The sequence below is a fragment of the Ahaetulla prasina genome, chromosome 4, assembly GCF_028640845.1.
Source record: "Ahaetulla prasina isolate Xishuangbanna chromosome 4, ASM2864084v1, whole genome shotgun sequence".
In the NCBI taxonomy this organism is placed as follows: Eukaryota; Metazoa; Chordata; class Lepidosauria; order Squamata; family Colubridae; genus Ahaetulla; species Ahaetulla prasina.
In genome coordinates, this window is record NC_080542.1 from 50973133 (window position 1) to 50988229 (window position 15097).

Below are 15097 nucleotides of genomic sequence, written 5' to 3' on the forward strand. Positions count from 1 at the left end.
TACCACATTATAATACAGACAAGCTGTACAGATTTACAAACCAATTTCACTTTATTGAACAATTTACAACCATTTATACATCTCATTTAACTGCTGTATTGAAAAGTAGTTGGAATATGAATTGCATGTATCTAAAAGATATTTGGCTATATTTTTTGGACAAGAATTCATAAACAATGGAAATTGATAAAGCCATTTTAGTATAATGAATAAGAAATACATTAATGCTCAGGTGAAATGGCCATCATACTATTCCAGTCATTCCCTGATGTCAGTCCTTCATCATGATTTTATATAATACTACTGATTGTATGTAAAATGCAGGCTGTTTTAAGGCAAATGCAAGAAACTGAAGCACTTGGAAGAGAGAGCCAATGGGAAGCAGATGAACGTTTAAGTCTTCATCAGGTCCCCTAATCTTCTCTGCAATTTACTTTTCCATTTTTTACTTTTTCTCCCAGATTGATTGGGTTGCTATAATTTCATTTATAGTCGTGAAAAAGGAAGTACACTCTTTTTGGGTTCTATGGTTTTACATATTAGGGCTTAGTAAAAATCATCTGGTCCTTACCAGTTCTTAAAAGTAGATAAATACAACCTCAGATGAATAACAACACATGACATATTATACTATGCCATCATTTATTTTACAAAAAAAAAGCCAAAATGGAGAAGCCATGTATGAAAAACTAAGTGGAATATAATGGCTTGCATTAATTTCTGTTCATTGTAGGTAGAGACACATCACATCAGTATTTGAATAATTTTCTAAGGCTTCATGATTATTTTATCAAGTGCTGGTCTGCAACCTATTTCTTTACAAACAGTAAAAACCCAGTATAAAAACAATAACCCACCCACACCGGCAACAACATACAGTCAAATGAGCCACTTGATGGGCTCCATCCTACTCTGGGTTCCTTAGACCCATTGATTCTTCTGGACTTTAAGAAAGAGTGTCAGCATAGGGGCCAATATAATTTCTGCAGGGATGATATTCCAATATAATATATGATTTTACTACACTTGCTAATTCAGCTTGAATTTTTTACATATTTGAACTTTGGAAAATATGCCTCAAAATGGAGCTTCAATGAAATAGACACACAAATGAAAATAGAAGTATATTTTCCAGATGTATTTGAATATTCCAATCTGCTAATATTGATAGCTAGAAAAATGAGTTGAGACATATCCAAATTCTGTATATAGAATGCAAACAGCCTTTCACAATGTATTAATCCTTCAGCATCTATTATGCTTTCGACTTGATTTAGCTGAGATTATTTTCAAGTGAAGTGAAGCACAATTAGAATAGGCAAAGACTGCTTGTTCTGTTGCAAAAATGTATTTATTTATAACATTTTCAGAGAAAATGATAAAATGCTGAAACACTTGTAATGTTTATTTTTTTAATGCAGTTCCTCTTTCAATATCCATCTGCCTTACTTGAGCATTTGTTGCGAAAGACTCTTCTCTCTGCTCACTATTTGCTATGCTTCTTCATACACTAGCTTCTTCAAACAAGAAAACTTTTTCCTGGTAAGCTTGGATGCGAAGAAAAAGGAAGGAAAAGCATATTGTACCCATGCTTACAAATTTATATTCATCCATGCTAAAACAAAAATGTAGCTGATTCTCCCATGCCCGTCCAGTATGCAAAGACTCATTTTCTAAAGAACTAGGCCATAGACCTGACAGTGAAGATTTTTGATCCATGCAATGTCTACTATCATTTTTAAAGGAACACAAAACAACTCTCTATAAAACTCTGTGACTATCCAACAATATTGTTTACTGAGAATACAGCAAGAAAAACGTGAACAGTTGGAAGCTCTAATGTACCCGTTGTTCTATGATGCACTATGGGCATGTTTATACTCATCACTCATTCCTGGTGATGAAAACCAACCTTTCAGGGGATTTGAAGTTACGAAGATTCTTCTAACCACTTCTGCATTTGGAGTTTTCCTCAACGATTTTATTTATTTCATTTTTATTTATTTATTAACGTTAAATGCCGCCTGTCTTGTGGCTCGAGGTGACTTTGAATAGCTTATAAAATAGTAAAGTGTGGAGATATAAAACAATTATAAATGTAAATACAAACCTTTCAAGGATGTATTTAGAGATGTCAAATGTCAACTCTTTGGAATAGCTCCTTATAACTTCATTTGACAGCAGTTCATGCAGTTAGGTTGCAGTTTGAACAAAGAAAGTTCATTACCACAATTGCCTGTAACGGTAGCTTTATTCTTTTGCTGCTTTCTTTAGGATTTTGATCCCAATTTTTGCTTAATTGAATTTATTTCTTGTTTATCAAACATACTTGAAGAATGATTTTACAGTTAAGGAACTATTGTAATAATTAAAGGGTTTTGGCTCCATGTCAGCAGCTGCCCTTTCCATAAATTTCCTCCATATGGTAAATGGATTTTCTAAATATTTGTAGGAGATAATCAGGCTGAGCCTGAGGGAGATTGATGCCTCATCAATTTCAAGTCCTTTCGTGTCCACAAGAGATCTAAGTCCAGCCCACTTAGAATTTCATTCTTATCTACCACCTATTTGCTTTGACCATTAGCAGTTCAGATTCCTGTAGAGAGCATAAGCTTGCAATAAGCCTTTATATTCATGTAAACTGCCTGGGCTTCCTGATTTTCCTGCCTTTGACAATATCACTCAAAAAGTTCAAGATAATCTGGTAACTGTCCTTGTTGTCCACAGGGGTAATGAAGACATTCCTTCCCCAATGATGTAATGGGCTCATCCTAAAAAAGAAAGGAACCACCAATAAGAATTCACTCTTCTAAAGTTGTATCCCAAAGAACTGAACTCCAGTAAAGTTAGTATTTAATCTTCAATTAATGACTGCTTAGTTATTTACAACTGGCTTCAATGCATTTTGCAAGGCAGATTATATTAATGCACTTGTTCTTAAAAAAATTAAATTGGATCTTAGTTCTGAAACTGAACTAGCTTTAGTGAATTACAAGAGTAAATTGTAAAATAGCTTTAGTGAATCACAAGGGTAATTCCTGATTTCATCAAGACATCACAAACACTAGCCTGTACAGAACCATAGAATCAGGGCTGCAAGGCATCTTGGTTGTCTTCTAGTCCAATCCCTTGCTGAAGGCAAGATTCCTTAAACCTTCCTGGACAAATGGTTGTCCTATATTTTCTTCAAAATTTTCACTAATGGAGCACCCTCGACTCTGAGACGCAGACTATTCCAATGATATGTATTTTCAATAGCTCACTTTTCCTCAATTTAAAAATGACCATAGAGACTTCAAAACAATATTTCAGAACTGACCCTGTAGTTAATGCTGTTTACCAAGCATCAGGAATAGATGGAGCTTATTGCAGTTAAGAGAAATTGGCTTTTTCTCACTTGCTCAATCATTTGACTATGGACTTACTGACAGTGGCTGACATGTTGTCCTTTTTAGTTTTTCCAGAATGCTCTCATCTCATCTAATATTGTATAGTATTATGCAAGAGCATTGTATGAATGGATAAGTGATCAGAGGAAAGATTAAATTTTCCTTCTGACTTGGATTTAGTCTGTAATTGTGTGATGGAAAGAGACATATTTGTATTGAAAGGAGTGGTGATAATTTCAAACTTGTCCTTTAAAGCAATTATAGAATTATTCTCGATTATTAATATATAATATTTTATATTAATATTATATATAATTATATAGTCAGTCCTAGAGGAGATCAACCGTGACTGCTCTTTAGAAGGCCAGATCCTGATGATGAAACTCAAATACTTTGGCCACCTAATGAGAAGGAAGGACTCACTGAAGAAGAGCCTGATGCTGGGAAAGATTGAGGGCAAAAGAAGAAGGGGATGACAAAGAACAAAGTGGCTGGATGGAGTCACTGAAGCAGTCGGCGTGAGCTTAACTGGACTCCAGAGGATGGTAGAGGACAGGAAGGCCTGAAGGAACGTTGTCCATGGGGTCGCAATGGGTCAGACACGACTTTGCAACTAACAACAATCCTGCCTTTGTATTGTATATATTCTACAGAAACATCTAGTTTTTGTATAGAATGTGCTGAAAAACAAGAGACCCACCTTGTGACATTCAACTAGGTCAGCTAATGTTGAATGTTGGAGTTGGTCAACACCAAGGAAACTATATGAATCTCCAGAAGCATCTATCAGAAAATGTTTGCAGCCCTCAGGTGACAAATAGGAGAGAACATAGCCTTTGATTTTTTCACTGACTCGGATGAGAAAGCTTCCAGGTGCCAGACCCTCCAAATGTTCTTCTGCTTTTTTGGTGGTTAAAATACCTGTTCTCAAAATAAAAGCCATATAAATAAGGAAGTACCACATGTGTTACATGGGAAACATGCTCTAAAAAAAGGCCTAACCTTCTGTCTTTGTCTTTCTTTCTGATAGTTTGTCCAGAGTTTTCATTTACTTAACCACTTTCCCAGTTAATACTGCATTGCCTTAATGTCAGCTTTTAAAAATGTGTTCTGCAGAACTCTAGAGTCCCCTGACAGATTAAAAAGCAAAAAAAGAACTCCACTTTTGTTAAATACAGCATTTATAGCATTTTTCAAAGATATGGCAGAAAAGGCAGGACTTGTCAGCTAACATTCAGAAGCCCTTTCCACATAGCAGGTATTTGTGCTCATGAGGACTCATCACTCTGCATGGATTGAGAAGCAGGCAGCAGGGGTTCCAATTTTTTAAACTTCTTTTTAAGTTAACAGCCACAGCCAAAACAGGTTGCAAAAAATTGAAAATCCATGTAAATAATAATTGCAAGACTGCATTACTGCAGAAAACATGTTGCTCTCATATTATTATATTGAAGATATAGATCTGATCAGTGGTGGGTTTCAAACTTTTTTACTACTGATTCTGTGGGTGTGGCTTGGTGGGCGTGACAGGGAAGGATACTGTAAAATCTCCATTCCCACCCCACTGCAGGGAAAGGATACTATAAAATCACCATTCCCTCCCCAATCCCAGGGAAGGTTACTGCAAAATCACCATTTCCTCCCAATCAGCTGGGACTTGGGAGGCAGAAAATAGATGGGGGCAGGACCAGTCAGAATTTTTACTACCGGTTCTCAAAATTTCTGCTACCAGTTCTCCAGAACTGATCAGAACCTGCTGAAACCCACCTCTGAATCTGATTTTCTAATAGTTTCTCCTTTTCCAAGGCTCATGGTTGATCCTGGCCAAGAAATTCTTAGATTATGTATTGTAAAATTATCATCAATACAGATAGTTCTTGACCGACAACTGTAAATATAAATGGGACTGAAAATCTGGTCATACATTGTTATGATTGTAAATTAAGGCATATGACTAAATAATTTTCAGTCATAACTGAAAATAATTTTCCAGCCTTAATTTTTCATATTAAATGAACATGGTGGTCGTTAAGGAAACCCATTCATTTCAAATCAGCAAAAATATTGCAAATATTCTGGTCATGTGACTGCAAAATTCCACAACCAGCCATAAAGCATCTGTTCCATGGCCATTGTAACTTTGAATGTTTGTAAAATGATTATTTGTAAGTCAAGGATTACCTTGATTTATACCTCATATTTCAAATGCTGAAAAAACTTTATAGACACTAATCCTTATGGTATCTTTTGTATGAGAGAGAATATTTTATTATAATCATAGACCCATAACTTATAATTAAAATGGCCAAATCAGATTTAGCCAGGTGAAATATTTTATTGCAGTATTTGTAATATTATAATTGCAACTAACATTGTAATTGTAAATGAGTAACCTGTAACTTTAAACAAGATCATTTCTTTCTGGAGATCTAGTTAGAAACTTGTTAAACTATTCTTTTATTTTTTCTTATTAAAAAAACAACTGGAATTTTATTCTAGTTGTACAGAACTTTTCTTCCTGTTTTAAGAACTGGATATCAGAAAAATGGATTGATTATTTACAAAACAGATATCAGATTAAGAAATATCAGATTGCCTTTGAATAATTAGGAAGTATTATTTTATGTAATGGGGGGGTTGGGAAATGAAAAGATTTGGACGAGGTTAATTGGATTAGAAGGGAAAATTTTATTCTATGTTTGGTTTATGTATAACAATACCTTATGATTGACCCAGGAAGCCGGGGTGTGTGTGTGTGTGTGAAGGGAGTGGGAAGTTGTGGGGGGGGGGGGAAGGGGGAAAATGTTTTTGTTTGTTAAAACTTTTTCAATTAAAAAAAAAAGAACTGGATATCAGATTACTATTTGTTCTACAAATCAAATCTTTCTGATTGGCACTGAAACATCCTGGTTTAGCATACTATATAGGATAAATTTAATAGAAATGTTCTTTATTTTGTTGAAACACTTATCCCCAGTGGTGGGATTCAGCCAGTTCGCACCACTTCAGGAGAACTGGTTGTTAACTTTCTGAGCAGTTTGATGAACTGGTTGTTGGAAGAAATCATTAGGGCAGAGAACCGGTTGTTAAATTATTTGAATCCCACCACTGCTTATCCCCTTACATAAATATGATATTTCTTGTTAGTCTGGTAGTTCTCTGAATTCTCCTAACTGCAATCTTTTTCTAGACAAGAAGAAATGAGGCATGATATTCTTGCATCTAACGGAATTCTTCTATGCTTGCAATATTTAGAATCAAATGAATTGCATTTCCATATAACTGAGTACAAGTTTTAAACCACTCTGTAGATCTGTATCGGTGGCAAGGAGAAGGAAAACATCATATGTCTGTGTAATATACACTAAGTCTTCATGTTGGGTGAAGATGGCGCTCAATTTAGAAAGAAAGAGTATGTCAGTAGAGATGTGAATGCTCCATCCTACACTGCTCTCAGGCTGAATTCTATATCTTTTGATTGAGATAAGTCAATGGCTGTACAGTACCGTGAAACCAGGGTGCTATCTGATCCACTGATTTCTCAAAGCCGGCTCGGAGATTGATCTGCTCTTCTTTAAACCATCGAACTATATTCTCCCGAGTAGAACTGGAGGTAGATCTTTGTAAGCTCTGCTTTCTGCCATAGCAAAAGAATAGGTGGTTTAAATATTTAGCTTGATATAAGTTCAGTTCTAATGCAAAAAGAAAAAAACCCACTTACACATTAGAAAATGTGCATAAAAAACATACTAATCTTTAGACTAAAATATATTATTGAAAAAGAATGTTCTACAGAATTAAAAATTATAGAAACAAAAAAAGAAAATTAGAAAACCAAAAAAAGATACCAGTATGAAAAGACTGAAAAGTGAAAACACTAAAAGACAAAGAAAGAGAAAAGAAAAAGAAATATATAAGGAAGCAAGTTCTGATCTCTTTTGCAGCAGTTCTAAACATGATTATTACCATTTCTGCCCTTCCGAATTATGTAATATGTTTTCTTTCTTCACATAAACAATCTTTTTTAGTTAGTAAATCCTGAAACCACCACTTCATTCTGTTTGATTTGGTGGCAGCAGTGCCTCAGATAAAAAGTTCATACAGAGAGTGGTAAGGACAGCTGAGATGATTATAGGAAGCTCGCTTCCCATTTTTCAGGGTATTGCTTATAAGCCAGAGGTGCTATTCAGCAGGTTCTGACCTGTTCTGGAGAACCGTAGTGGAAATTTTGAGTAGTGCAGAGAACCAGTAAATACCACCTCTGACTGGCTACGCCCCCATCTATTCTCTGCCTCCTGAGTCCCAGCTGATCAGGAGGAAATGGTGATTTTGCAGTAACCTTCCCCTGGAGTGGGGTGGGAATGGAGATTTTACAGTATCCTTCCCTGTCACACCCACCAAGCCACACCCACAGAACCGATAGTAAAAAAATTTGAATCTCGCCACTGTTATAAGTGCTATATGCTTAGAGTTCAAAACATTGTTAGAGATCCCCACACCCACTTCATAGTCTTTTTCTGCTGCTTTCTTCTGGGAGGAGGTTTCAAAATAGTAATAGGACTCCTAGATTCTGTAACAGCTTTGTTCCTTATGCTATCCATCTTATAAACTTGCAGGATTTTTATTTTTATTTTTTGCCAAGTCTATGTATACATTCAAACTAGACTGTGATGTTTCTTTGTGTCATATATATGTGTATATGTGGGTATATGCATAATGATTAGCAACAAAATTTCATTTTAATATATGCTGATTAGTGTACATTTAAAATGACAATAATTAGAATAATTCTTATTCTATTCTATTCTTGTTCTGTTCCCCCCCCCAACACTTTCAAGAAAAAGTCAATCAAAGGCCTTCTGCCAACAGTTTATTTACACTTGGCTAGGTTCCTTTTGGCACAGAAATGTTCTGGCCACGTTTCCCCACGCGCCTGCCAAAATCTCTGAAACAGTCTGTTACCAAGGTAACCAGGAAGTTATAGATAAAGCAAAAGTCACTCACAAAGAGATTCTTTCATCCATGAAACAGATTGAAATTCACAGCTTTGTCCAACACAAAAAGCCACGGAGCTCCTCCTCCTGCTTTTATCCCCTGTGGGTGTCGCTCCATGACTCAGCACTCCCTGGGCCTGCCCCACTGATTCCTCTGCTGTGTGCACCGATCACGTCTTCGCAGTCTCGCATCGAGCCAAGATTGGTCTTGAGGCGTTGCCAAATCGGAAGAAGGCCCGGGGGAATCAGGCCTTGCCAGCCCCTCCTCCTCCTCCTGGGGTGGTGCCAGGGAGGAAGAGGGCCCAGGGGAAGCAGGCCTTGCCAGCTCCTCCTCCTCACTCTCTGATTCATCCTCCTCCAGGAGGCTGAGTCCAGAGGCCTGGGTCACAACACTATCCCTCACCGCAGGGCCCTTCCCCCGGGGCTGAAGGTCGGGATGCGGTCGGGTTGGGTTCTGCTCATGGAAGGCCTGCACCAGGTCAGAGGCATGAATGTCGGAGGCATCTACCCAGGAGAAATCAGTCCCGTATCCCTGCCACGCAATCAAATACTGGAAACACCCCTTCAGCCAGCAGCAGTCTTGAATGCTGTGGACTTCGTATTCCTCTGACCCATCCTCGGCAATGATGACAGGCACCGCTGGGCACCAAAGGGGACTCAGTGTGGCCTCAGGGACCAGAAGGGACCAATGAAAGACGGGGTGGAGCTGCATGGATTGCGGCAGGGTCAGCTGGTAGGCCACCTGGTTGATGACCACCTCGATGGGGAACGGACCAGGAATCGGTGGTCCAACTTCTTTACCGGTCGGTCGGAAGGGAAGTGTTTGGTGGAGAGCCACACCCGGTCTCCGACCGCCAGTGGGGGCGTCACCTGTCCGGAGCGATCAGTGGACCATTTGTAGTCCTCCTTCACCCGATCCAGCTGCCGACGTACCAACTGCTGGGCCACGTGTAATTCTGTCAGGAAGGTCTGTGTTTCGGGAACAGGAGAGTCCGGTGATGCCAGAGGGAAGAGACGCGGATGGTACCCCACATTGGCAAATAACGGGGTCATCTGGGTGGAGGTGTGTTGGGAGTTGTTAAAGGTGAACTCTGCCAGGGACAGGTAATCGGCCCAGTTGTCCTGCTTGGTTGATGAAGCAACAGAGATACTACTCCAGGATGCCGATGACCTTCTTTATACCCCTGTCGGTCTCCAGATGGTGCAATGATGATAGACACACCTGCACCTCCAATGCGGCCATCAGGCTCTTCCAGAAGTGAGCCGTGAACTGAACTCCGTGGTCCGAAACCACCCTGTCCGGCAGACTGTGAAGGCGGAAGACACGCTGCAGGAAGAGACGGGTCATCTTGGCGGCTGTGGGCAGCCCTTGGCACGGGATGAAGTGTGCCATCTTGGTGAGCATGTCCACCACCATCTGCACTGTGGTGAACCCAGAGGACGGTGGCAGGTCCGTCAGGAAGTCCATGGAGATCACCCCCCAGGGTCTGTTGGGTGTCAGCAAGGGCTGGAAGAGCCCAGGAGGGGCCCCCGTGTTGGCCTTGGCTTGCTGGCACAGCACACAGGACATCACGTACGTATGTCCATCATGCAGCACTCGGGGCCACCAAAAGGTCCGTGTCACCAGTTGGAGGGTCTTGAAGAACCCAAAATGTCCTGCTGCAGGGTTGTCATGGTACTGGGTCATGATGAGGGCTCGGAGTGGTCCTGTGGGCACTCAAAACTTGAGTAAGTCCTCCTCCAAGGTCCAAGGGGACGCGGGGCCCACCTCTGCTCTCCTTTGCTGTGACCTGGCGCTGTGCCTCTTGCACCCGGGCCCGCAAGTCCACTGGTTCCCATGCTGCAGCCAAGGCTTTTGCCGGCAGCACCATCCATGGAGGAAGGGGGTCCTTGGTGCAGAGGTACTCTGACTTGCAGGACAGGGTGTCTGCCCTCCGCTTGTGACCACTGGGAATGTAGGTCACACGGAAGTTGAACCGGGCGAAAAACAACGACCACCAGATCTGCCGCTGGTTCAACTTCTGAGCCATGGTGAGGTGCTCGAGATTCCAATGGTCCCTTCGGACCTCCACTTGATGTCGGGCCCCCTCCAGATGGTGTCGCCAAGCCTCGAACATGGCCTTGATAGCCTCCAACTCCTTTTCCCAGATGGTATAGTTGCGCTCGGAAGGATTGAGTTTCCAGGAGTAATAAGTGCAGGGAAAAAGAGTGCTGCCATCCACCAGGGCCTGTAGCAGCACCGCTCCGAGAGCCACATTGGACGCGTCCGTCTCCACCACAAAAGGCCAGTGCAGGTCGGGATGCTTCAGGACGGGTTCCGTGACGAAGGCCTTCTTGAGGGCTGCGAATGCTTCTTGCTGCGAGGGACCCCACCGGAATGGGACCTTCTTCCTGAGGAGCTGGATAAGTGGAGCCGTCAGCATGGCAAAGCCCGGGATGAAGGTCCGGTAGTAGTTGGCGAAACCCAGCAGGCGCTGAACATCCTTCACCCGATGAGGGGCTTCCCAGCTACACAAAACCTCCACTTTGTGCAGGTCCATGGCAAGATGATATGCCCGAGGAACTCTATGGAAGTCTGGAAGAAGATGCATTTCTCCAGCTTCGCATTGAGTTGGTGCTCCCGCAAGTGTTGCAGAACCAAATGGACGTGCTGAAGGTAGCTTTCCCTGGACCGGGAGTAAATCAGGATGTTGATCAGATAGATCATTACGAACCGATCCAACATGTCTCGGAACACGGCGTTCATGAAGTGCTGGAAGACTGCGGGGGCGTTGGTCAACCCGAATGGCATGACAGTATATTTGTAGTGTCCATACTGGGTGTCAAATGCCGTCTTCCATTCGTCTCCCTCTCACATCCGCACCAGGTTGTAGGCCCCCTGGAGATCGAGCTTGGTGAAGATCAAGGTCTCCCGCAACGTCTCCAGCAGCTCCGGGATGAGCAGCAGGTGGTAGCAATTCCACACTGTAATGGCGTTTAGCCAGCAGTAATCACAGCACAGGCGCAAGTCCCACATCTTCTTCTTCACGAAGAGGACCGGGGCTGAGAGAGGGGACTTTGAATGCCGGATGAACCCTCGGGCCAGGTTTTTGTCCAGGAAGTCCCTGAGGGTGGCCAACTCGGGCTCCGACATGGAATACAGGCATCCCACAGGCAACAGTGTGCTGGGTAGAAGATCCATGGGGCAATCGTAGGGCCGATGAACAAGTCGGCGAAGTCCATCAGCTCAGGAGGCAAGGAGACGGCAAGGATGGCGACGTCCTGGCCGGCACAGGTGTGGTCGACGCACTGCAGACTCGGGAAAGAGATGGCATTCCATGATCAGGCCACCTGAGAATTGTGGGTCCGAAGCTAGGCCAACTCAAGGACCAAGAGGAAATGAAGGTCCACCATGACATAAAACTGGATCACCTCCTCATGGTCCCCAATGGCCAGGCGCAAAAGCTGGGTGGCGAATTTAATGGGGCCGGCCACCAGTTCTTGCCCATCAATTGTCTCTATCCACATCAGAGAGTCCACCGGAACCACGGGGACCGCAAACTGGGTCACAAAGACCTGGTCCATAAAGTTTGTTGTGGCCCCTGAGTCCACCAGCGCATGCACCTGGAGCCCGTCCGACCGGTTCCCCAACCACACCCGTGTGTTCAGAATCAGATGCTGAAGGGCCCAGAGTCTACTTTCGCAATGTCCAGTTGGGACTTGGTTTCCCCGAGGTCAGGCCTGCTTCATTTCCCGGTTGGTCACACGCATCCCACTTCACTTTCTGGGGCAAGAAGCAGCGAAGTGGCCAGGCTCCCCGCAGTACAGGCACAATCCCCTTGGTGCCTCCGGTTCCGCTCCTGGGCCGTCAGGCGAGATCTGGTCGCTCCCAACTCCATGGGTTCCTCCGCAGTGGTCACAAAACGCGGGGCGACCCGGGGGCGCAGGAAGCGGGGGTGCAGACGTCGATGGCAGATCCCAGGGGGTGCGACGGTACGGTCACCATTGCAGACGGGTGTCAAGGCAGAGACAAAGGGGCACTAAGTCGTCGAGGATCCACAGCGCCTCCACCTGGGCCAGCTTGTCCTGCAGCTCCTCTGAGAGGCCCTCTTGGAATGCGTCCACCAGCACTGTGTCATTCCAGTCAGAATCCTGGCGCAAAAGACGAAATTTGACGATGCACCCCTGGAGGGGGTGCTTTCCTTGACAGAGGTCCCTAAGGCGCCTGGTTGCTGTCAGAGTCCGAACGGGGTCCTTGTACATGATGCGCAGGTGCTACCTAAAATGCTGGTGGTCCACCAGCAGGGGGCTGTCCTGGAGCAAGAGGGGCATGGCCCATCGGGCAGCCAAGCCAGAAAGAAGATTAATCACGAAGGCCACCTTAGCCCGGTCATCTGGGAAATCCTCCAGCCGCATAGCCATGTAGAGCTGGCACTGTCCCAAGAAGGTCGGGAACATCTCAGGCTGCCCAGAAAACTTATCCAGCATGGTTATCGGGCATTTGCAACGAGGAGGAGGAGTGGGAGGATGGGGGGGGCTGCAGGAACATTCCCGGCAGCAAGTTAGACTGCCAAGTGAGCCACTTGATGCTGTAGCTGTTGATTAGCCACTTGTAGCTGCTGTAACTGCTGTTGTACCTGCTGCTGGTCCATCGTTGGAGGAAGATGATTTAGTTGGGGTATTGGACAAAAATGTTCTGTCTCCCCCAACACTCCCAAGAAAATAAGCCAGTCAAAAGCCTTCTGCCAACAATTTATTTACACTTGGCTGGGTTCCCTTTGGCACAGAAATGTTCTGGCCACGTTTTCCCACGCGCCTGCCAAAACTCTTATCTCGTAGAAGCGAGCTGAAAACAGTCTGTTACCGAGGTAACCAGGAAATTACAGGGAAAGCAAAAGTCACTCACAAATAGATTCAGTCTTCAATCCATGAAACAGATTGCCTGCGAAGATTGCAGCTTTGTCCAACACAAAGAGCCACGGAGCTCCTCCTCCTGCTTTTATCCCCTGTGGGGTGTCGCTCCATGACTCAGCACTCCCTGGGCTTGCCTCATCCTTTCCTCTGCTGCGTGCGCCTATCACGTCTTCACAGTCTCGCATCAAGCCAGGATTGATCCTCAACAACTGGCTCTTGGGGCGTTGCCAAGTAGGAAGAGGGCCCAGGGGAATCAGGCCTTGTCAGCCCCTCCTCCTCCTCCTGGGGCGGTGCCAGGGAAGAAGAGGGCCTGGGGGAAGCAGGCCTTGCCAGCTCCTCCTCCTCACTCTCTGAGTCATCCTCCTCCAGGAGGCCAAGCCCGGGGGCCTGGTTCACAACAAGTGGGTTTCTTTTATGGCATTTTATAACCCAGTTCTGCAATTATAATGGTGGATGTTCTGTACATTAGTTGGTTTGTTTCACGTAGTGCGCTGGATGGAATGGGAGTTAAAATGTTGTTCATGGCAATTAGTAGATCTTTCATTCATTTGCTATGCACTTCGCAAATGGCAGTCAGTCTTTTTCTTTCTATGTTTTCTTTGATGTTGTTTTCAATCTTTTCTTTCAGTTTTTTCACTAGGTCACTTAGCTCTAAACTTTCGAATTGTTGCACAGGAAGATCTTCATCCTGTATGTTAGTTTCTTCCGCTGGCTGGTCAGTTTGTTCAGGTGTTGGAACAGTTTCTTCAGCTTGTTCATCATTACTTGTTGTTTTCTTTCTAGCCAATATTTCTAGATGTTATATTTCCACATCTGAGAAATCTTTATTATGGATGATGAAATATCTTTGATCCATTAAACTTTGTTCAGTTATGTTACTTTCTGGATGTTTTTCCTTCCACACTTGCATCATTCTTTTTTTAAACCCTGGTTCTTGGTTCTGCCTGGTAGTAACATTTAATGATTTCTTTATTTTTTTTGGTTGTCCAAATTTTGCACTTTTGTTCTAGTTGCTTTGCAGTTGCATGCCCCGATTCCCTAGCAGTAACAACTGAGCCCTGTAGCCCATTTTTTGACAGATGTCCAGGAACCATAACATCTGACGTGGCCCTTATTGACCCAGGTGACGACCAATCCGGTGTGGAATTTTGTTGATTTATTCTCATCATTAGTGATGGTAGGTGCCGGGATTGGTTCACGGTGGCTAAGCCACTACCATCGGAAGACTGTAATCCAACAATGATAGGGACCGCATCCAATAACTATCTAGGCCCAGCCACGGCAGCCCAACTATCCATTTGATGTCCAAATTATTATGATTATTGTGATTATTTAGTATATGGCATTGTTACATTAGCCAGGAGACCATGCAGAGTAGTAGTTTGGCTGTCAATTTACCAGCTCTATTGTGGGATACACTTGCACGTTTCTCAAGATGCACTAATGGAGGGCGAGCTGCCTTTGCACCAGAAAGAAAGACAAGCAGCTCTTTCTGCAGTGTCATCCTAAGCCCCCTCCCTTCCCAGAGTTGCTTTGTAAATGGGTGCCAAACTGGGAAGGTTCAGAGATTGCAGGAATCTGACTGCCTGCACAGGGCACCAATTCATCACTCACCCAAAATGGTACCTATCTATCTACTCACATAGAACATGTTTCCAAACTGTTAGATGGACAGAAGCTGAGGCAAGTGACAGGAGCTCACCCTGACATGCTGGAGCAGAAACCTTCTCCAGCATCATTAACTCACTGAGCCACCACATTTCTTAATGAAATGCATGATTGAATGAAAAAAAATACTACTTAAAAGCAGGATATCTGGAA

General features: G+C 43.5%; 1 protein-coding gene across 3 annotated transcripts in view; it reads right to left on the reverse strand.

Annotated features, from left to right (window-relative positions):
* The window catches only part of SH2D4A (SH2 domain containing 4A), a 57171-nt gene that overhangs the window by 16731 nt on the left and 25343 nt on the right, over window positions 1-15097 (reverse strand). The window contains exons 7-9 of one of the 3 annotated variants that reach the window (XR_009154852.1): window positions 6896-7026; window positions 4090-4310; window positions 2111-2771 (exon numbers count right to left, since the gene is read on the reverse strand). Coding sequence is in view for 2 of the 3 variants with exons in the window: in XM_058180461.1 (XP_058036444.1) it covers window positions 2679-2771; window positions 4090-4310; window positions 6896-7026 (445 nt within the window). In the remaining variant the exon portion in view is untranslated. Of the gene's footprint in view, window positions 1-54; window positions 2772-4089; window positions 4311-6895; window positions 7027-15097 lie in introns of those variants that run through there. The other 2 variants (XM_058180461.1, XM_058180460.1) reach the window with 2 other exon arrangements.